This window comes from Pavona decussata, unplaced genomic scaffold (assembly GCF_977016875.1).
Source record: "Pavona decussata unplaced genomic scaffold, jaPavDecu1.1 SCAFFOLD_602, whole genome shotgun sequence".
Classification (NCBI taxonomy): Eukaryota; Metazoa; Cnidaria; class Anthozoa; order Scleractinia; family Agariciidae; genus Pavona; species Pavona decussata.
Window position 1 is genome coordinate 5,250,248 of NW_028145860.1, and position 24,079 is coordinate 5,274,326.

The 24,079-nt window shown below is 38.7% G+C and overlaps 1 protein-coding gene across 1 annotated transcript; it reads right to left on the minus strand.

Moving 5' to 3' along the window:
* LOC146449599 (uncharacterized) lies at positions 1-24,053 on the minus strand. The gene is made up of 34 exons (XM_085101187.1): positions 23,858-24,053; positions 22,772-22,883; positions 21,799-22,012; positions 20,838-21,158; positions 20,153-20,290; positions 19,484-19,546; positions 19,059-19,139; positions 18,640-18,723; positions 17,992-18,086; positions 16,396-16,479; positions 14,497-14,550; positions 13,246-13,609; positions 12,537-12,707; positions 11,704-11,904; positions 11,038-11,097; positions 10,786-10,848; positions 9,652-9,795; positions 7,856-7,939; positions 7,385-7,453; positions 6,753-6,880; positions 6,587-6,658; positions 6,165-6,453; positions 5,834-5,858; positions 5,240-5,377; positions 5,030-5,114; positions 4,528-4,621; positions 3,658-3,723; positions 2,974-3,030; positions 2,721-2,831; positions 1,810-2,378; positions 1,196-1,296; positions 723-786; positions 488-637; positions 1-362 (listed from the first exon to the last, which is right to left on the minus strand). Exons 1-34 carry the CDS (start codon positions 23,928-23,930, stop codon positions 242-244), a joined length of 4,545 nt encoding a protein of 1,514 aa, XP_084957313.1. The 5' UTR covers positions 23,931-24,053; the 3' UTR covers positions 1-241.
* Positions 24,054-24,079: the final 26 nt, after the last annotated feature.

Here is a 24,079-nt window from a genome sequence, read left to right on the forward strand (position 1 = left end):
TGTCATTTAAAATTATCTCTTTCACTCTAATACAAAACAGATAGCTTTCAAGGGTGACAACACACTTAGTAATTCTTTCAAACTGTACAAAAGAAAGAGAGAATTATGTACAACGCATGCGTGGATAGCTCGGCACTTAATTTGTATTGGTATTTCTATGGTGATATGATATACCGTTTAAAACACTTCACAACTTGAATCACTTTGATTCTCGAGTTTTCTTCGATATTTCACACTAACATTACACCCATCGAATTTGATTATTTTCACTAAGTGCCAGCCGAGGGGGCCTGGACGTTAATGGCTGACCACGAGACATTCCAGCTTGAAAGCTGCCCGATGGCACTTGGCTAGCAGGGAATCTGGGGATAAGTTAAGGATGCACTCTACAGATACTCAATAAAGAACAGTAGAAGTAGCAGATAGCGAAAGACGACGACTGAAGCAAAATAGTTAAAAGAAATGTTTAGACGCAAGCTAAGGATACGACATCACTCTCTGTTCCAGTCCCCTCGCATTGCTGACTTGCAGACCAGCGTCGCGACGAAAATTCCGAAGCCATTCAGCATGGGACTGCAATCGCTCAGCGGTGCTTAATTCTCTCTCTGAGGTCCAGTCCTTTATGCTCGGCGGTTCCCTGAAGGTCAACAACGACGTTGAATTCTTAGTTTAAATTTTAATACTAGAATAAGGCTGGAATGAAGAAGATTAAATTTTCCTACCTTGCTGCCGTTAGGCTCGCAGGGGGTCCAAGCGAAAGCGAGGCTGGCGAGTCTCTTGACTGATCTGAAAGCGTTAAATTAATCGATGTTACCTAAAGGTATACTGAAAGTGTAGCAGTCACGTCAGATTAATAGTTTAAGAAAACGGCTACAGTTTTGATTTTTGAAAAGAAAAAACAAAAAGAAAGAAAGAAAAGAAAAAAATTTTTTTTTTTAATTTTCTCATTAGAATTTATATTAAACTGAAGATGACAGAAGAGCTGTCAAAATATGTCTTGAAAAATCAAAACTGTTGTCGTTTTTTCTTAAACTTTGAATCTGCCTACTGCTATCCAGAACTCCACAACACAACGTCCACACAAGTTGTACGAAACAATGTGTTGTCTGACCTCACGTCGATAAAGATACACATAAATTACCAAGGTAAATTACAGTTGGAAGGTGTCTGATGAGTAACTGAAATACGCATGTACCTCCAAAGTAGGACTTCCACTTTCTTTCCAGCTGTGATTCGGCGCTCTCTTGACTCCTGTACGGGGCCTGGAACTGAGGAGGAGCACTGGACACGGGATTGCTATTGAAAGATACAACATAACTTAGCTGAATAGAGCGTTTTCATTCACGTGACTACCGGCCATATTGGTTTACTGAAACAAAAGAAAGTATTTGCATAAAAATAAAGTTCAATTCCCAGAGGTTTAGTTTGGGACACCAACATGGTAGCCATTTCTTTGTTTTGGGACACCAACATGGCCGCCGTGACGTCACGTGAAAACACTCTATAGAGAGGAACAGTTGAAAATCCAAGGATTACAAGCCAAACAGAATAAATGCAATTAACCGCGCATTTTAATAACGCTTGAACTCTAAAGCTTAAGACTAAACCAACAGCTACGTTTTTCACAGCCCTCAACCTTAGTAGCAGTTCTCAAAAAGCAACAACTCTATCCGCGTTAGTTTTTCTGCTAAACTCTGACGAAGATATTGCAAGCTAAAGTGCTAACAGTACTTGGAAAGGAATGGGGAAAAGGGAATGGATCTTTCAAGTAGAAAGAAATCTGCATTATCATAACCAAATGCAACTTACAAATTGTGAGTCTGGCCTTGTCGAATAGGTAGCACAGGGCCCCCAGCAGCTCTCATGTAAAAGGATTCTGGTACAGGACCAGCCTGATAAGGGGCCTGTGCCTGAATGCCACGACTCGATTCAGGATAAACCGGCGTGGCAGGAGAGCCTCTTACGGTATCAGTAAATGGTTGCGTGACTGGTTCAGTTCCAAAGGAAGTTTGTGTGACAGATGGATACGTGAAGGCTGGCGGTCGAGTGTTTAACAACGTTAAAATTCGAGACAAATCAGTGTTAATCTGCTGAAGTGAATACTGCACTGCTTCTGAGCTCTCGTCGCCGGCGGAATGCCGCCTTAACCCTTGGATTACAGCTGCCTTGGCCGGCCGACTGCCTATCTTGACGTCACTTCGTCTGACGTTACCACTGATGACGTCACCGTAGTCGCTGCTGCTGATGCCGCTACTGTCATCATCGTCTATTGTTTTGCGCGGCGTTTTCCGCGGGCGGTACCTGTCCTTTGGTGACGGACGAACGTGTCTGGTGTGTGTCCGCTCACGGAATGTCGCCTCCGAGTCTGATGCTGTTGACTAAGGTAAAGAAAGAACGAGAAAACAAGACGGAAAATTAGAATCCAGAGCTAAGTAAGTGACCCACTATAGGTAGGAATGAGAGTGAGATAGAGGCAGAACAAGCCAATATTCTTATGATAACGACCCCGTCCTCTTCTATCTCGGAAACAAATTTCTTGCACTCACTCGGGAGAATCAAAACTGGCGCGTTGAAGCAAGTCTTGTTTCAGGATGTAAACATGATTTCCAAGGAGGATTGCCTCGGGAAAAATGTCTAACAGTACATTAAGAAGAAGTGATCTTTGTGTGGTAATTCTCTGTTAAATTAAGTATGTGAGTCAGCTGGATGTTCTTCCTTACCAGTCCCCCAAGCAGCGCGTTTTCCATCACCTTGAGCCTCTCTTCTTTCTGTCTCAGTAGTTCATGTCCAGCAGTCATGTTGTCCATCACTACTCCAAGCTCCGCTTCTTCCTACATTACAACAGATAAAACAATCTCAACGAACTGGGCCTTGTATTAAGGCAGAGTGGACTGAATGAAAAAACAAACAAAAGCTGACAACAACAGCAAAAAAAAGGAAAATGTTTCAGTTCTACATAAGTTAACAGAGTACCTCGTCTAAGCGAGTCCTTACATCCTCCAGGATGCTAGCGTTTCGACTGGAAAGCGGCTACAAGGCAACAAGAATTCAAGGTTATGCTTTTCAACTAAGGCGACTTTTTCACGCTTGGTAATCCTAATATAGAGAGAATTTTCCTTGCAATTATGAGCACGCACTTATTGTCGATACGTTTAGATTTCTAAACAAAACACTTTATAATGACCATTTTGTCAGTCTTTCATTTTGTGTTGTTGTCTAGAATTACAAAACAGGGAAGACGAAAATGGAGGGAAATTATATAAACAACTACGTAAGAAGTAATTTTAATTCACCGTAATGAAGTCTCATCATTAAGCTGATTTAGCAACAGAACGGGAACGTCATTTGAGTACGCGAGAGCGCGCGGAGTAGTCTGGACGCGAGTCTATTTCGACTATCTTATGGGTATTCTTGATGCACGCGCCCTTATCCACTGACGTTCCTGTTCTGTTGCTAAGTCAGCCTATTGTAAATGGATGACGGAGATTCTTTAAAACGCTGAAACAATTTTCGGTCGTTTTAGTGTAGACAACGAAAATGAAAAGAGGAAAACGTATCCAAAGGTATGCGTTTTTAGACGTAAATGTACACAAGTGTGGACTAGTGTAAACGATAAAAAAACGCACCAGTGTGGACGGAACCTAAAGGAGAGCATACCTTTCCACGTGACACGTTTTGTGACATGTCATTGGTCCATTCCTTCCGAGCATGTTCTAAAGCGGCCTGGTAAAAGAAATATTGATCAACATATTAGTTCTCTTAATACCATCAATATATCTTTAAGTAGATAGGTTGTGAGAATTAAGAAAATCATCAACTAATCAACAACTTGGACAGTAGGGATTGGTTTGGCTTACATTGGTACCAGGCAGATCTGATTACTTTCCCTGTTATGCTTTTTAAAGCTACTGTCGTCTTGAAATACTGGGCCGGGTTGTTCGAAAGCCGATTAACGCTAATCCACGATTAAAAGTTAACCGAGGTTTTCATCTCGCTCATTAAAAGTGGTTTTTGAAAGCTAATTTTAAGCTCATGCTAAAGACAAGTCTAAGTCAAAAAGGAGGGACAAAAATCTTTGGCAGAACCTTCAATGTATTTCTGTTGTTGTATACTGGTAAATGGCAAAAATGAATGAATGAATGAATGAATGAATGAATGAATGAATGAATGAATGAATGAATGAATGAATGAATGAATGAATGAATGAATGAATGAATGAATGAATGAATGAATGAATGAATGAACGAATGAACGAATGAACGAATGAACGAATGAACGAATGAACGAATGAACGAATGAACGAATGAACGAATGAACGAACGAATGAACGAACGAATGAACGAATGAATGAACGAATGAACGAACGAACGAACGAACGAACGAACGAACGAACGAACGAACGAACGAACGAACGAATTAGTCATTAAAATTAGAATCAAAGTTCACGTCAGAACTGGACCCTGATGACTGGCCACAAGGCAACTGGGCTAAAATATGACTGCAACTGAATGAGAATATAACGCTTACTTGTCTACGCTGCACAGAACGCCTTTGACGTCGCAAGAATTCTTTGGCTCTAGTGATGGCGTCTCCTTCCATTGCAATCCGACTCTTCAAGTCGCTATTAAAAAAAAAATACGAGTTGAAATTATACTTCAAGCAAAACGGAGCAAACATCTCAGTAAGGGTCCCTCTAGGTGGAAGAATGTTCATGTAGCTTTCCTTTAATGAAAGTTCTTGTTATCACCGTCGTCTCTGGTAAAGCAAGTGTTATAACTAAGAATCCGTAAGGGTACTCCCTCAAATAAGTTTGGTATGTGTGCACCAACCATACCGGTATTTTGCCATGTATAAAATAAGACTTGGACCTTGATCCATTTTGACATGAAATTGGGTATGTTTCGATTGGGGTTGGTCTTTTAGGCGTAAAAACGGGGGAAGATTTCAGATGTTGGTCCTGAAATAGGTTATGTTCAAGGAGTCCACCCTCCCCCTTCCCAATTTAGCCATCTACATTACAAGGGGTCACCTGTTTCGAAGTTCCGCTCTCTTTTGAAGATAAAGGAAAGTTCCTTGTACGTCTTCAGATGAACTCTCATCTGATGACACATCAGCTAAAATGCGAAACAGAACACGTGATCAATGACGATATACAACTGACATTTTCAACCAATCACAGAGCGTTCCAAAGTAGAAGTGAAATTTTTTGTCTCCTCGTATAATGCAGAGAATTTCTCACCTAAGTCATAAGCTCTTGCAAACCCATCGGCAGGTTCTCTTGGTCCCTTGCCCACTCTTCCCTTTTTGGCCGTCGAATGTACCGGGGCCCGGGGAGAGAATTCTCCGGGTGAAAGGTCTTCTTCGCTGTCCGGATGAACTGCAAGCAAAATGAACCATTTTTAAGGGGAAGTGTCATGGGTTTTTTGACCTCTTTTGTTGAAAATGATAAAATATAACATTCACTGAGCTACAACATAATTCTACAACAACGGGAGGAACGAGGTCAACTCAATTCTTGAAAGGAATAAATGTTGATCTGTTGTAGCGCATCATATTGGAAACAAAAATTCGAAAACTTGAAAAAGTTAGCCTAACATTTTTCAAGTTTCAATCCATTCCAATCTACTTTGTCTTTGGCCAGAGGCAGTAATCGACAGTTTTATTTCACTGGGGTGATAATTTTTATGAACACTAGACAATTATTGTTTCTTTCTGTTGACAGAAGAATATTTCTGGGTTTTGAAATGACCTTCAATTCGCGTGATACTTCCCCTTTAAAGGAAAAAAATGTAAGTTTACCTAAACAGGAAATCGATTATCAAAACCACCTTACCTTTTATATCTGGAAGAGGGACAGCCTGGGAAAAACAGAACATATCATTACGTCTTTGACTTTCATATTATTCTCCTCTTAATGATTAGTCTATTACTTAGCGTGTGCGGTGTTCGAGCTGATTTAATGCGAATTTCACAGCGAAAAGGCTCCACTCTCGTATGAATAGTGTTTGAGAGTAAGAGCACTATATGCCTGAGAAATGTACAGAGAAAAGCTCTGAAGGAGTCATCGGAAATAACGTATTGGGCAAAAACAAAATCAGGGTTTCTAAAAATTATCACCACAGCACCCACCCACCTGAAGTAACACCACTGCATATTATTTATACCTTAGTAGCGGTGACACCGGCAGGCTCCAGGTCCTCTACTTGTAGGGCCTCATCCTCAACTCCTAGATCAGGCTCCTCTTTTTTGGCCCTTTTTCTCGTGTCCCTGACCATAGCTGGTGCAGCAGGCGCGGGCTTTTCTTGCCCGCTGTCTTTTACCAGGGTCTCATCATGGTCGCCGTTCATGACATTTTCTTCTTGCAGTTTATCCCGTTGAATTAAAAGATTCTGTAGTTCTTCACTCTGTTGTTGGCAACTCTCTTTCAGTTCTTTTAAATTTTTTGTCAGATTACTGTTGAAGGAACAGTTAAAAGTTAAGGAAGACTTTCTCTGCGTTGTTGAACAGTGATAAGTGCAGATCACTGGTGTCTTTCACGAAAGTGTCACGCAACGGATAATCGCACAATGTTAACGTTGTCACATACCTAATGTCACGCTGTAGTTCATGTTTGGAAGCGTTAAGCTTGTCAATTTCGGTTTCAAGGTTCGTCTTTCGTCTGGTAAACAAACACAAATAAAAATCATTGCATCGATGTCTCACTGCCACTAAGACGTCATGGCCAATCATTAACTCAAAGTAACCGGACTGACCTGTTTAGCTTGTTCAACTCCTGTTCGCTATTTGAAATGGCCGCCTTTAATTCATCTAACCGTAGCCTCGCAAGTGTCTCGTCCTCTCCTATAGTCCCCGCTGCCTGCTCGCTGGCTCGAGAAAGGGCCTGATGACACACAAAGAAAAAAATACTTAGAAAATCACATGAATCTGTGGATGAGCCATTACGGCAGACAATAACTGCTCTTTGTCCGAACTAGAACGATGACAGGAATAGTAATCCCTGGTATCTTCCTCACTAAGTCCAAGAGTTATACCCGCCCCCACCCTCACTCCAATACAACCCACAGGTACCTCAAGCACCCTGCACATTGTTTGGGTTTCCTGTGTTCAAACACCAATCATCATCCATTCAAGCAGGTTTGCCCTCACTTTCAAACTGAGTTTCTGAAGGTCGTGATTTTTTTAATACTAGGATACAATTAACTTAATAAAAAGTTATATAAAACAGGCTTAACGCACGGAAATTTTTCTGTTAAACTTTTATCCTTCTACATTAGTTCAGTGGATGAATTTCTTAGCGTAACTGAATTGTACACGATGTTCACATCTATCGCGCCATTGTTCCAATTCATTGCCACCATAATTGCAGTAAGTGTTGTTTTGTTACCTCTCTCTGCTGTACAAGTCTTCTCCTTTCCTCTTCTAACTGCTGTCGATTCTCCTCCAATTCTTCTCTCTAAAAAACAACGTTAGTATGGCATTGATTTACAATGAAGACTGACTTCAATACGGTCAGTAGACCTACACCCTTCAAAAGCTCTATTTTCACTGGACCCTGATAACCTACAGCTGCATTGTTTTTTAGGGCTGGGAGCATTGTTCTGTTGTTCGTTCTTTTGTCCTCTCCACCAAACATGTAAAACGTTGCAAACGGTGCAAGTCGCGCCAATACGATTTCAGTAATTATATTTATGGTGAAATTGATTCTGTTTTTCTGCCACGTTTCTAAACAAGTGATGTTCCCGGGCCAGAGCAGGGCTGAAACCCAAACTAAGGAATCTGTGATAATCAAACAAGACCACCTTTCCGTTTGATTTTACAACAGTTATTAAACACTTGTCTTTACAGTTCCGTTTACCTGAGTTGACAAGTCTTCTTCTTGTTTCTCAAGTGCCTCGAGTTGCTTCTGGTGATCAGCTCGTTCGTTGTTCAACCTTGCTTCCTGGTGGTTCGACATAAAATTAAAAACTAGCTAAACATCAACTTCCTTGAGAGTCAAAAGTGTGGCAATGGAGAAATAAAAAAATTAATAATAATAACCATGCAAAACGAAAAAAAAAAAAAAGAAGAAGAAGAAGAAGAAGAAAGCATTAGCTGTATCATCAAACTACCGGTATAAAACATTTAACTCCTAATATCAAAGAACAAATTCTCCTATCCTGTCCTCATACTTTTCTTATAAAAGTACTGGCGAGAAGGTTTAAAATATCAAGAAAATTCACCTTGGGTGATCATATTCCTAATTCTCATGACCTCAGGAGTTGAATAAGCCTTGATATTACCAGGAGAAATTTGATGCTGATCACTGTTAGAAACCAGTTAGTGGTCAGAGAGGTGGATACAGGGACGGGATTAGGACGAGACGTGATAATCCAAGACAAAAACAAATTCTTGTCATAAAATCTAAATAATTATTTGGTCGTCCCTATTCGAAGAATACAAACCAACTTTCTATTAACTAAACAATTGCCAGAGGAAAAAACAAAGTTGAATGTTGAGAACAACGGGCCTTGAAACCTGAACTTCCCATTAACAAAGAGAAGAGACAGGTAGGGGAACGAGAAGGTGAAATTCGAAAGTTGTAATCATTGTAAATCTTGTAGTCATACACCTGGCCTTATAGTGACAACCGTAGTGAGTGTATGTGGTTGGCTGTGTGTAGTGTAAGACACTCGCTTGACTCAGCAGAAAGACACCAGGAATATTTGGGGTAGCTCTTCTCCATTCTTAAAGGAATTGGTTCTTCACTTCATCAATTCCACAACTATTCAGTTTCATTGTACGTGCACTCTACAAGTAATCTAAGACTATTCTACTTAATTCTTCATCTTTTCTACGAGTATCACTCAAATCACGCCTTACTTTATAGTGTGCTGTAAACATGTTTGCCACTTTAATTCAACCAAGGCCAGATGGTCCCAACCAGATATAAGAATTGGTTTTGCCAAAATACTCTAAGAGGAAAGAACAACGCAACTGTTCTAAGAAAATAGACAGAAAGGGAAACCAATCAGGCTGATAAAATCCTTAAGTGTTTTGCCTTGATTTCAACTTTCGAGGAGGCCCAAGCCAAGGTTAAAGGTAGTAGGCAAACCTGTCCACAGCACAGCTGTTAACTCTAATCTTTGAACAACAGGAAAATGTCAAATAATCTAGAAAATAGCCATCAAAACTATCGGAAGGAAATAACAACTGTATTCTAAAATTAAAGTCGAAAACACACCCTTACATTAGCATCACAACAGTAGTCTTAGCAAAGACTGTTGTTGGTTAGTAGCCCTTTTCACGGTTAACTCTGCCCATTGAATTACAATGAAATCTAGCATGTATGTGAGGCAATTTAGGGCTATTTTGTAGTTTTAGCCCGAAATTGCCTCGCATCCACGTTCGATAACATTGTAATGCAAATGAGAAAAATCAACGGTGAAAAGGGCTATTAAATTGAAGTTAAGTGAAGAGCTGCTCGCTAACTGAGGGAGGCCTAGATGGTCAGTGCTACAGTTGGTTGGTTAGTTGTAGTTTTTTTCTGTCAAAACTTGAAAGCAAACCATCAGCTCGTCTCTTCTTGATTCGTCTCTTGTTAGTCTAAGATTTGGTAGGTTGGTTTTAATGAAGTCACTGATAGAAAATTGAAAGCTTATTCATTGAACAAACCATTTGATCTCGCTCTGTCTGCAACCTGTTCTTCTCATCCTCCATATTTTCCTGAAGTCTAGTCATCTCCTTTTTGTGTTCCTCAGTCAAGTTTTTCTTCTCTTTTTCCCATTTTTCGCTTAAGTCAAACCTTTCCTTTGTCTCCTGTTGAATAACGACGAAACATGTTCTAAGAAGAACTGTTACTGGCTGTCATATTTCCATGATCACAGCCCCACCTCCCTTTTCTCTTAATTTCATGGCTTGTTTGAGACAATATACATGTATCAAACACTCGAGTTCATGTTTCATCAGGATATCCAACACCTCAAATTGTATCCAATATAACTCCACTATGCATCTTTCTTTCAGCTCTCTTCTGAGAGTTGAATTTAAGAATAGGATTAGCTTAGCGTGCGTTTACCGAGTTATGGATGCACGCTAGAAGTTGGGAGTGCATGAGAGAAGTGCATCCATAACTCGATAAACTCACACCTAAAAGCACTGATGAACCAATTCTTATATATCATAGTGACAACAAAGTACCGAAAAGTGGTTCGCAGAAAAGAGATTTTATTTGTGATTGATCACAAAATTCTCTCAATGCGCTGTACCGAAAAACAAAGGTTCCTATCCGCTGTTTACAAACACGCCACAATGGTATGGTCTGAACGAGAAAGTTTCATCTGAAATTGTCAATGAAAATTTGCTTCTTTGAATTAGTTTGTACAAACCAAAACTAAGCGACGGAAACCCGAGCTTGTCTGCAAGTTGCACACGTCATTTTACGCGGGACGTACGGCCGCGCGTATGTTTAGAAATGTACCGGCATGATGACGCCAATAGGAGTAAGATAGGGAAGCACGCGCACTTTGTTATAAAACCTGATTCAGGATGAAACACCTCTCTTGCGTTTGATACATTACCTAAAAGATGCCAAGTTTACTCAACCTTCGTAGTTTTAAAGGGCAGTGTGATCAGAGAGATATATACCATGACAACTCAAATTACGAGTGCAAAGACAACATGGTTAAGGATGTGTATGGGGTATTTTACTGCAGTCTTTGACACCTGTGTGATGGCGTTACAGCGTGACGTTATTTATGTCGCACTCCCCCAAATCTACCAAATCATGTGCATTTAGGGTATACACACCTTCTCTTTCCAGTCTTGTTTAATTCTGTAAATTTTCTTTTCGTAATCACTCTGCAATGATTCCTGAAAAAGAAAGATAAATTCTAATAAACTCTAACGTCAGCCTTGCTATTGTAAACCGCCATGAGACTATGTGATATGTGCGGTATTAAATACAATACCATTACTTGTACCAATACCAAATCAAGACCACTCACTAAATTTATTCACTGCTAAAGAAAATACTTCTCCACCTTCACATACAACACTCACCAATTGCTTCTCATATTTTGCCTCCAAATCTTTTTTCTTCTTAGCAAAGTCCTGTTGAGCCTTTGACAAAAAAGATAAGACTATAAATAAATAAGGTTTTTTGTCAGTCTGGTGCAAATTTAACTGGTAAATGAGATTGCGCAAACGATAATCGACAGAATGCCCAAGTACTCTAAGCCTCTTGCTTAGTTATTTTATTACCTCTCTTTCATTCAATTGTTTTCTCTTTTCCTTCTTCATCACAAACTTAGGATTATTGAACACCTATGATTTTTGTTTTTGTTTTTTCAATGTCTGACATTTGTCTTTTAAACTGTTAACCTGCCGCAATTAGCAACAGCTACTAGCTGGGCAGTGTAATCAAATTCATTATTTTTCCAATAAAGTTGCTCTGTTGTTGTTGTTGTTGTTGTTGTTGTGGTGCTTGGAACCTCTTTTTAAACATGAGAATGGTGTATTAATCAGTAAGTGACAGAGGCATACTCGAAAAAAAAAAAACGAGTGCCCCTATCAGGAGTCGAACCTAAGACCTTCCGATTACTAGTTCGGATGCTCTACCACTGAGCTACAGGAGACTCGTGGGAGCTAAGGCCATTAAACTAGGTTCATGGGACAAACATCCTGCATACTGCTAGTATTGGAATGTTTTCAAACATGTTTCTGTACCTCAATATCCAGTGAGTCCATGCTCATGGTGAAGTTAGCTCTGGACTCTGCAGCTGATTTTCTGGCCACAGCCACTTCATTACTCTGTGCCTTTTCAAGCTCATCCTGTAATTCCTGCATTTCTTTCTCGTGTTTCTCGATCAACTCTGTTTTCAGTTGCTGGAGCTCATACTCATTATTCTGTTGCATTTCCTCTAAGGCCTGAGATATGAAAAAAAAAATGTTGAAAAACTAAAACAAACAGGACAGTGGTTAATCTTGAAATAATCTAGGAGTTGCAGACTTTTTTTCCATTTCAACAAGCCTGATGCCAAGGTCTAACTCTCTCTCTTTACTGAATCAAACAACCACATAGCATCAACTTACCCCTTTGTGGTACAAATTTTCATCAATTTTCTGTATTCTAAAGACTAAAGTAATTCAGCAAGATAGATAACGATATTAAAACTTGATCTCTTTTCCCTTGTTCAAACCTACAGTACACCAGTGAGTCCTGTAAGCTCTAAAAAGTAAGGTTCTGTACCAAGTATTAACTGGATTGTAATTTTTCCTTGCGAATCTTGTTTCAAGGTAAATTGTCAATATTTCCTTGTGGTACTACCTTGTATCATCATAGAATTTTACAGAAACCAGTACCAGTGTTGTTCTGCCACTGTAAAATGGCTGGGTAATCATCGGACCTTCAAAGCAGCATTGAGTTAAAGGGAAGGGAGAGAGAAGGTTTGTACTTTTCCCTTGTTGGTGTTTCTTCATGAGAAAGAGTGCACAATTTGAGTTTTTTTTTTTTTCAAGTAGTTTTGTCTAAGATTGTAGCTTTATACGATTGCACAAACCGTTTCTTTTTCTTTCTCCAGTTTCTCCCTTAGCTCTTCTAGCATTTCTTTTTGTTCTTCTGTTAGCTTCTTCTTTTCCTCTTCGATTTCAGAGGCAAATGTCTCCCTCATTTTTCTTAAGGCTTTTTCTCGTTCATCTGCCATCTTCTCATTCTCTGCCTCTTCCTCTTCCTGTAGTTTGAGTTGAACACATTATAATCATGGCCAATGTTGGATTATGATATGGTGTAGAAATCAAACACTACACTGCCACACTGTCAATATAGCTGCAGAGCTGAAGTTGAAGATGTGACTGGTTGTTTAGACAGACAAGCATATGGTCATATTATTATCACATGTAAATCTCTCCTGCAAGCGTGATCCTACAAAGTGAATAACAATACCACTGTCTCCTTCTTCCTGACAGGGGAATAGGGCTTTGAAATATCGTCCTCCAAGTTATTGTTCTTTCCCAAAAGCCCTTGCATTGCATCAGCTTTTGAAACCTAACTTTGCCCATTCCCTCTCTACTGTTCTTCTCCAGGTAAAGGTGGATAACTGTTATGAAATTACTGGACAATTTACTTGATCCTGGAAATTACTTTTATGATGGGAAATTGGGTAGAAAGTGGGGCATTTCTTTTAGACTATAGTTTTTCAACGTTTGCAACTGACTCTGATACAAATAATAGGAAAATACCTAAGCATACTATTGAATATTAAACCCCACCTGCAGTTCTTCTCTGAGTAACTCCAAAGCCTCATCCTTCTTCCCTCTCAATACAGCTTCTTCTTGTTCCTGTTCTCTTTGAATCTGTTGTTTCAGTTTTCGCATGGCATCCTGTTTGCCCTCCTGAAGCATTGCTTCTTCTTCCAAGGCATCCTCTCTGGCTTTCTCTCCTAGTGTTTTCATGACAGCATCATGTTCTTTCTTCAGACGTTCTTCCTCACTGTCCTGCTCCTTCTGATACTGTTCTTTAAGCTTTTCCAATGCCTCTTCTTTCTCTCTTTGTAGTTTCTGTTTTGCTTCATTGAGTTCTTTCTCTGTGGCTTTTCTCATATCTTCAATGGTTTTAGCTGCTTCCCTTGCCAGCCTAAAGGAGAAGAGAAAAAAAGTCTGTTACAATTCAGCATCCAGTAGTTGACTTGGTCATGTATCTTCTCCATTTTTTGAAGCTTTGAGCAAACACAAGCCTTACACTACCCATCCAGTCCCCCTACCCCTACCCCTTGGGTGGTACCTGCCAATACAGAGGTATTTTAGCACTGTTTATGGCTATGTTGAAAAAGCAGATCTTAGCAAGGGCTACTGAAATCCAAAAGGAAAATTGGCAGTAACCATGCATTTTTCAGAGATAATTAAGCGATGATACATCTAAAAAAAAATTAAATACACAACAATGTATGGAATTTTTCCACAATTGAAGTTTAATTATCTCTGAGAAATGCATGGCTACCCCCAACTTTCTTTTTGGATTTCAATTAAAGCCATTGTTAAGATCTTCTTTTCCTGTACAGTCTTTTTGGCCCTCAATTTGACTTTGTCTGCTTTAAAGCTGAAAGTGTAACTGTAAGCAACAAAAACATTTTTTAAAATAATGTGAGAAACAAAAGCCTTGCTTATCTTTTAACAACAAAATAATATTGTAACTATGAAACAGCTTTTGAATATACAGTTACCTCCCTTTATTGCGGACACCCTCGGAACTGCAAGTTAGTGTCCTTGATAGTGAGAGTCCGCAATAGCGGGACTTTATTTCTGTCAAACGTCTGTAATTTATTTTTGCCGGAGATTTAGCTGCTGTCCGTATTGTCGGGTGTCCATAATAGCGGGGTGTCCGCAAGGCAAGAGGTGACTGTACAGGTCCAAACTGAGTGACCAACCCACCCCTCCCACTGACTAACTGAGCTGGGCTTGTCCTTAAAACACATCCCCTCAATATAATTAAGGAGAATTTCTGTTTCACACAAAGCACATCACCTCTGTTGTTCTTGAGCCTGTGCTGCCTCTTGCTGTCTCTGCTGAACAGCCCTTCTATAATGTGGCAAAGAAACACGATATCAAATGAATACTATCAGAATCAGCAGTTAGTTGAAGCAAAAAGAACTGTGTCAAGACTGTGATACTTTCACTTCAAAAGGCTTTTCTGTTTCAACCCTAAAGTCAAGCATTGGTTCATAAGGGAAGAAGAAGAAGAAGAAGAAGAAGAAGAAGAAGAAGAAGAAGCAGTTTTATTATTTTGCTCTCTGAAGCTAATGACAATTTTGCAAATAGTGCTGTTTAAATAAAAGAAATAAATTTACATTTTAATAATTTTAATACAGTGGAACCTCAATTTAACGAAGTCGCTGGGGACCGGCCAAATTTGTTCGCTTAATCGAGGGTTTGTTATATCGAAAACCTTGATATAACGAACTTGAGGGGAAACAACCAAAATGTTCGTTATATTGAGGTCATAGTTAATAATTGATTTTCAACACAGGTGACTTCTGTCACGCAATTCAATGAAGTGCCGCGTTTTGAGATACAATTCATTAAGCATGGTGGCTTTCAGTAGCAATTATTTTCACTTTTGAGCAGACGTGCAGCTTTGTTTACAAGAAACGACACTTTCAGAGTGTTGATCTGTTCAGCGTTTATCTTCTGTCACGTGTTGACATTGTAATTCGTTATATCGAGGTAGATTTTACGTTTGGGCTTCCGGATTATGTTCGTTATCTTGAGGTTCTATTCCATACATTTTACTGTAACTTTGGCCGGGACATAGAATATCGTTCGTTATATCGAGGACTTTGTTAAATAGAGGTTCCACTGTAATATATTATTAGAGCCTGAGGGCTAAGTTAACTGAAAAGTTTTCTAGTTAGCCCCCAGCCTTTTAGTTTCGACTTTTAATGCAGGTGAAAAGAATATGCTACAAAGAGTTTGACTAAATTATTTAAGATGTATAATATAAAACAAAACATGAGATAGTACATAACTGAAGATAGAAAAGAAGATAGAAAATAGAACTAATTTATTAATTCTTGACACTCTGAGTGAGAAGGTGCGCTTTTAGATCCTTTGTGAAGGAAAACATATTTAAAGATTTCAGGTGCTTAGGGACATTCTTCCAGAGGTCAATTGCGATAAATGAAATTGTCTGTTTGCGCTTGATCTGAACACTGATCTGAAAGCTGCTGAGCAGTATGACCGAACATTTTTGAAAGCGATACCAAGGGACTATCATGATTCAAACAAGTGTACTTTCTCTGGTACTGTTATAATGTTGCAGTGGTGGGGAGTGGGGAGTGGGGTGAATGAATCCTGGAGCCACAAAACAATGCTTTGCTGGGGTGCTCGTAATTTTATTATACAATGGAAATTTGGTTCTACTGTTTAACTCTGTGGATGAAATCCTGGTTCAGAAGTGACAAGTCCCATCCATTTGCTGTCACTCTGTGTAAATCTGTTGTCACACTTAAAGGGGAAGTATCATGGGGTTTTTGATATATTTTGTTAAAAATGATGAAATAAGACCTTCAATCAGCTGCCAAATAATTCTAGAATGACGAGAGAAAAGAAATCAACTCAATTCTTGAAAGGAACAACTCGTGAACTGTTCTAATGTATTTTGGAAACAATGCGAAAACTTGAAAAACATTAGCCTAACATTTTTCAAGTTTCAATCCACACCGGCCTACTCTGTCTCTGGCCAGAGGCACTAATTGACAGTTTATTGCACTGGGGTGATAATTTATAACAAAGTTGACAATTATTTCGTTGTTTCTGCTGACAGACAAACATTTTTCATTTGGGTTTTGAAACGACAGCAAATTTGCATGATACTTCCCTTTAACAAGAATAAAATCTAATCTAATTAGAAGAATATTTAGTGACCTCTCAGCAGCCTCTGCCTGTAGCATGGCCCTCTGCACCCTCTCCTCTTCATGCTGGTCTGGTTTAGCACCACTCTCTTTGATACTAAGAACATAACACAGGTTGAGACAAAAATTAATGATAACTTAGGGTGCTGTCATAACAGGATAAGAATTTGCATAACAAAGCATGGTAATCCACTCCGTCATTTTAATCCTGCTAGAACAGAAAGCATGCATGTGCATTCAGTTTAACATAAACTTAAGGACGGTGCTTACTTTTGTTACTGCGCATACGTTCTACGCATCTCAAGATATTCGGGTGTCCTATGGGTGGTGCCTACTAATACAGGATATTTTTGTGCAGTTCAAAACTATGCGAAGAAAGCAGAACTTAGAAGAAAACTTGGGGTAACCATGCATTTTTCAGAGAAAACAAAGCTTCAATTTGGAGAAAAACATCATACATTGCTTTGTATTTTACTGCTTTTTAGAATAATAATAATTGTTGCTTAATTATCTCTGAAAAATGCGTGGTCACCCCCAATTTTCTTTATGGTTTTCAATAGCCCTTGCTAAGATCTGCTTTTCCCGCATAGTCATAAACTGCACAAAAATACCTCTGTATTAGTAGGCACCGTCCTAAATATGTCATAGAATAGATCACGATTATGAATAGAGTGGTTTTCAATTGAGTGTCGAGAGTAATTTCATGTTTGCTTTGGTTTTGCATTACTAAGAGCTGTGATTGGTTAACAAACTAGTGCCACTTTCTCAACCAATGGGAATCCAAACCAAAACCAATTGTGTTTTTGCCGCACACATTTTCTCACACTTGGTGCCAGTGACATTTATTTGCTTCAAATTCTGATTGGCTCATTGTGTAGTTTACATCTGTTATGATCGCCCAGAGTAATAATATTACCGGTACTTTGGTTTTGGTTTTACGACACTCAATATTGGAAACAGCTCTGTGTGAAACATATATTTTGCACCAGCAAAAGTGATACTAGACATTTTCAAACTAAAAGAAGAACAACTACATTTTTGGGTAAACATGGTTACCTCAGGTGGAAAATAATCTTGGGTGTCAAAACAAGGCAGACATGATTTTGAACAAACCAATCATTTTGTAATGATAATGCATTTATATACCGCATTTTCTATTCATATATATAATTATTCAAATGCGGTTTACATCGGCATAAGTCCATCAGTGACCTCATCCTACCCACCCAACCCATGAAATCATGAAACAGCACAAAGACCAGACCAGCACACCGGGAACTCCATGCCCTACTCTTTGCGATTAGTGTCTGGGTTCTTTAACGTCCCACAGGCTTATGAACATTGAAGTGTTGTGAGACGGGGCCTACGGTTTATCGTCCTTATCCGAAAAGACTAGAAAGTCTAACCATTTGCAGATGTCATTACAAAGGCAGCACTTTCTCCTCAGTTATTTAAAGACCCTGAGTGTTGGTCCGGCTGGGGTTTGATCCCACGACCTCCCGCACGGTAGTCCGATGCTCAATCAACTGAGCTAAGCGTCGGCAGTCCACCAGTTTGCGTCTCAATCAAAATGGTCACAAAGTTGGATGACTTTCACAATTACATTTACCTGGAATTGTTTGGATCTTGAAGCAAGATGTCACTTTTAACACCAGCCATTGTCTTCTGACTACTGCTGACTGCTGGCAAAGCTGCAGCCTGGGCCTGTAAAAACAACAGACATGCACATTGAATGTGTTGAACTGGTAACCTGTTTCACCAGGAGCACCTTCAATTTAGCCACAATTTTGGGTTGAAATGGAAAAAGAGGAATACCTCCAATGGTTGGCCATTTGTTCTAAAAAAATTTCTGTTTGATCCGCATGTACCATTTACATTTCAACTGGTTAAAACTGAAAATTTTGGTTAAATAGAAAGCACACCAATACTTAACAAGTATCACCAATACGTGCCATGGATACTGTGTAGAATACGTGTTGGATGACAGGGCTGTCATTAAGTCTTCAGCCACACACTGCATTGAGCTTAACACCCATAACAATCTTGTTGCTTTCTGAGTAAAATGATCTGTCAATATGATCCATAGCATCAAGGTTCAACCATAACAGATGTCATGGGTGACAGCCCTTAATGACAGCTCTTTATAAATACTGTAAAAAACCACATACATAAAAGAATGCCTTCGGTGCCACCTGACTATTTCCATATAGTGGAACCCTTCCCAATTTAACATCTCATGTTCCAAACCGTGACTGACCTTGGTTGCACTGGGTGCTGGACTCAGAAGCTCAGCACTCATTCCTTCTAGTCTATCAGACAATGTCTTGTTTATTCCAAAGTCCTGTACAATAAAAAAGCACCATTCACCATGTGTGCATTAACCTTTGGCTCACATGTTGCATTGAACTATACACCAGTAAAAAAACAACAACTTGGTACTGTTTGGTGAGAAGTTCATATCATCCATAACATCCTAATCCCATCATTAAGCCATAACAGTATAAATTATCTTGCGGCAGGTTACAGCCATTACAACAGCTCTGCTAAAGTGATGAGGGAAAGGTAGCTTAGCATGAACAAAGAATAAACTGGTCAACCACCAAATTCTCACAACAAAACACAAAGAAATGCACAACAGTCACTGAAGAGAACGTGCATTTTAATCTTGTGACTTACCACTTCTTCTCCATCATCTACATCACTCATGGACGGAGTGACTGGTGCGTTGAGATTTGAAGTTTCTTCTACGTCTGAATCCTAAAAACAGGACAGGAGATTGTTAGACATTAGAGTCATCTGAGTTTTTTTCTATCATTTTAAAGAACAGACAAAATCACACAACTTTTTCGTCCAAAATCGTGTCTATCAGGTTTTCACACTAACATGACCCATCTGTCTGAGATGCCTTGTTCTTTTAAAAAGTTGTCTGGCTGTTGCTCATCTTGTAGAGTGAAAACTACCATTAACAAATATTAGGATCTTGGTAGAATCCTACAGGATCTAGTAGGGCACTATAATTAATAGTATAGTATAACCTGAGTAAAATTTCCACCAGAGTTGTTCATAGTTTAAACTAAAACATTGAATTAACCTTCACTTACTTCATAACCAAGGTTGGCGATATCATGCATACCCAGATCAATTGTTGGCCTTCCAAAATCACTCTGTGTAAAACAAAAGTTCAGCAGAGAAATTTACTACAGCTCACTATGTATTAGAGATTACCTTGAGAAACTAATGAAATAAAGGTCTAAGAGCTTTTAGCCAGGAATCGAAAATTGTCATAAGTACAGTACATAAATTATGATTATCCAAGTGAGTGTAGTCCTGAGAAGGACATCATCTTCCGAGTCAAGTAAATTGTGGAACTTCAGCACATGTAGATGGTATAAATCTCGGGCTGTAATTGGTCAATGAACTCAAGATGTTATTGGTTGTTTGTCAATTATTAAAGCCATGATGTTATTGGCCTTAGCTTGAACACTGTAAAAAGTGATTGGCACATTTCAATCCATCTTTTGTCAAAAGTCAAAAGTCTGTTGGTCTATTGTTAATAAAATTGTCTAATTTGTTTGTCTGTAATATTTTGTTGAAGTTATCAATAAGTCATTTGGGCATCCAAAAGGCATATCTTCCATTAACGCCTATGTCACAAATGGAGGTTGGGTGCCCAGGAGCCAGGGGCTGGTACCGCCAACCCAAACCCCTATTTAAAAATAGGTGAATTCTCAACGAATTTTTCCAGAAGTGTACACATTACGTAAACTCACCTCATGTCCTTCATCGTCATCTGATAAATCTGCCATGAAGTTAAGATTGATGTTATCTCCTAAACCAGTGCTCAAGGTTATAGTTCCACTTCCATCATTAATGCCTCCACCAACCTTCTCCTTATCTAATGATAATCTCTGGAGAAAAAAATTACAAAATAAGTTTTTGCTCACTTCTTACAAGTCTGTCAATGAGAATTCAAACTCTTTGAAAGTATCTGAGAGTTAATGTTAGTAAATGTGATTTAAAGTAAGAGAGAAACATTTCAGCCAAAAAGGTTCCACCGTTTACATGGGTAACTTCTCTTAATATCCATGTTTACAGAGCCAGTAAGAGCATTTGATTGTCATATATCAAAATTCAACCTGGAATGGAAATATCAACAACTCTGGGCAAAAACTAGATAAGAAGCACAGTGTTTCAGATAAGACAGGGGTCTCAGATGAAAAACCCTTCGAAAACTGGCTTCCCGACACAACAAAATGAATGGTAAACAGAGGCAACCAGAGCTATTGACCCCTCAAAATTCTTCATTGACTCCCTGACTTTGAAAGTTATCTGTAACACTGGAAGCATGGAAATTTCCGTATGTTTCTCAATTTGCCTGGAAGAAAACAAAGACAAGATTCTTACTCCCTCCTGTTTGTAAGTTTTTGATTGCATGCAAAAATACTTTCTTCTTACCCCAGGTGGGTCCTTGATACCACCAAGGCGAGCCTGTTGAAAAGGATCTTTATGTTGTTCTGCTGTTGGAAACCTTCCACCAGATCCAAGCCCACCTTTGGCAGTTGTGTTTAGACTACCATTCAAAGAATTCTTTCCCAGAGAACCTCCAAGAGAGCTTCCTCCGAGAGAGCCTCTTCCTAAAGAGCCCCCTCCTAGAGGTCCTGTCCCAAGAGACCCTACACCAAGGGTCCCTCCAGGAGATGAGCTTGTCCCTAATGACCGTCCCAGAGGAGCCAAGGAACCTTCACCTTTCAGTGGTGCCAAACCTGCACCAAGAGACTAACCAATAAAATGAAATGTTGTTAGTTGTGCAGTCAAACCTATATTCTACCTGTTCAAAACAGGGTGAATACTCAGTACTGAGGATTGACTATTGTTCAAGTAATGAAATCAATATGGAATGTTAATTATCCTACATAAAGTACCATCATCATTAAGAAAGATGTATTTTATCAGTCAATGACACAGCTTTACAGTGTTGGATAAAAGACAGAGTTCTTCCAAGAGAACCTATGATCTGAATGACCTGTAATTCATGGAGCTATAATTTATGTATCAAATTGGCCCTCTTTTTACTACAAATGATAATGGGTTACTTTCTAAAGAATCTGTGGTGCTGTGTCTGTGGGTCCAAGTAGCAACGAGTGATTGGTTATTGGAGTGCTGACGTTTTGAGTGTTAGCACTTCGTCAAAGTGAATGACAAAGGGCTAACGTTTAAATCGTAAAGACTTGAATCTGTTTACATGGCCAATCTACCTTTAGTTATCAACTGTGTTCATAAACCAAACGTTTGCGTCTGTTTACTAGTCTGGATGCTTTACCACTGAGCTATTAAAGACTTGGGGAGCTACAGATGTAGGCCATCATTAACAATAAAGTATTGAATACAATTTTCAAACAATAGAATTTTTTTGTACCTTCTGTTTTAAGGCTCCCTCTTGTGTCTTGTTCTTTTTACCACCATCTTTTTTCTCTTTTTTCTTGTTATCCTTCTTTGGTGATGTACCCATGGCGCTTCTTCTCCTCCTCTCCTCAACAACCATATTTCTGTAATATTCATCACATGGATGGTCCCATACACTCTCACCACTTTGAAAATTGAAGTAGTAAATTTCTCCAGTAGAATCTTGACTGAAAGGTAATGATTCAAATTATACATCATAAACTGTAAGATTTAAAGTAACTTTGACCATTTAAAATGACATTGTGTAGTTCCAGAAAATATACATAATCCACCAACAAAGGGGATTTCGTCTAAGATCCCCCCTCCCCTACCCTCCTGTAATTTCCAATTCTTTAAGATCCCCTCACAAGGGGGGAATGGAGATTGTCTGGAACTGCACATTATCAGTCCATCACCTATACACATTAGACATGTTTCTAATTAGCGTGAGTGGGTTTAAAGTGATTTCAGGAGTTTAGAAGGCAATCTGCATCAGAGCCCACAAGCTGACCCTAAATAGAGATGGGGAGATACATCCTTCCAGTGATCTGGACAAGGCTGGTCAGGTCACATGTCACGTGACCTGACCAAATCACTGTGAACAAGACTCTAACAGGGTTGAAAGCTTAGAATTTTACTTTCATAGAGTGTAGAGTCAAAAACTTGTAAATTCAACCGAAACTGCATATTCTACACAACTAACTATTCCGTTAAATGACATTATTATTATTATTATTATTATTATTATTATTATTATTATAATTATTATTATTGTTATTGTTATTATCATTATTATTATTATTATTATTATTATTATTATTATTATTATTATTATTATTATTATTCTCAGAGATAATAATAATTTAATAAATACAGGTTAGAGTAAACGTTATAGAGTCTATAACATTTTTGGGGGGGTGGGGGGGATAAGGCTTTGCACTACTTACCATGGTTTCCATTCAGGAGGCAAAGGAGCAACAATTCCTTCCCGTGCGATAAACAACAAATCTTTTTCCTTGAATGGATCAATACCAATTGACTGTGCATACTCATATATCTCTGCAAACCAAAAAAATTGTTTTGACAGTGCTTAATTTCAACAACCTGTTTACTGCTAAATACTTCAGTGCCCGGTTGTTCGAAAGCTGATTAATGCTAATCCACAATTAAAAAAAACCAAGGTTTTCATCTCGCTCGTTAAAACTGTTTTTAAGGGCTAAATATTAAGATAATGCTAAAGAAAAGTCTAAATCAAAACTGAGAGTCAATTTTTTTTTAAAGAATCTTTGTTGATTAGTAATTAGACTTGAATCAAAGTTCATGCTAACCCAGGGCTAGCTTAATTGGCCTTTGAACAACTGGGGCCAGTACTGTTGTTATACTATCCTGGTATAAGATGGTTCTACCTTTTGAGTCTGTGGATGAAATCCTAAAGTGTGACCATTCAAATGAAAGCTACTGAGCAATACCTTCCTTATATACCAGTTAATTCCAAGACTGAGGGATAGGGGGAGGGGGCGGTTAGACCAACTGAAATTGAGCCAGACTTATCATTTACTTAGAAATCAGTAAATGAGTAAGTAAAACCTTGATTTACATGAGAGTGTTTAAGGTTTTTCCTTAGGTATAAACCAGGTGTTTTTATATCACATTTTCATGAGTCACAATGTAGCAAAGCAAGCCCATTAGGTGAGTCAAAATAAAATAAAAAAGAACAAGTGTAACTAAGCATATAAAAGGTTACTGTACAGGCAACTTAGCTAACAGAAAATAAGAAAGTACAAAGTCAGCTAATATATATATATATATTTGACAACAGTACACTTGTACCTTTAACCTTTAGACAAAATAAACAATAATAATATTATAAACCACAAAGATTTGACACAAAAAGTTATTTCCTTAAGGTTTTGAGAAAACCGGAATGAAACGAAAAATGTTTTACAAGTACCAAGCAAAGGCTTTCTTTTAGTAACCTTAAGTAAACTAATCATATTTAAAATAAATAATTTTGTTCAATAGTCAAGGCTCACCTTGTTCTGTGGGTTGGTAATTCTCGTCATATTCTTCCTCCAGAATCAACTGCCCGTTGATCATAGTAGCCATCCCGGTTGCGACTTACTTCTTTCACCTAAGAGCAGTTTTCTTGTGACAAAGACCGTGAAAACTGAGCTTAATCATGTCCACAACATGATAAACGTTAAACAAGACGCCATTTTTGTTGTCAACGAGCTTACATAATTGAGGGGCCTGGG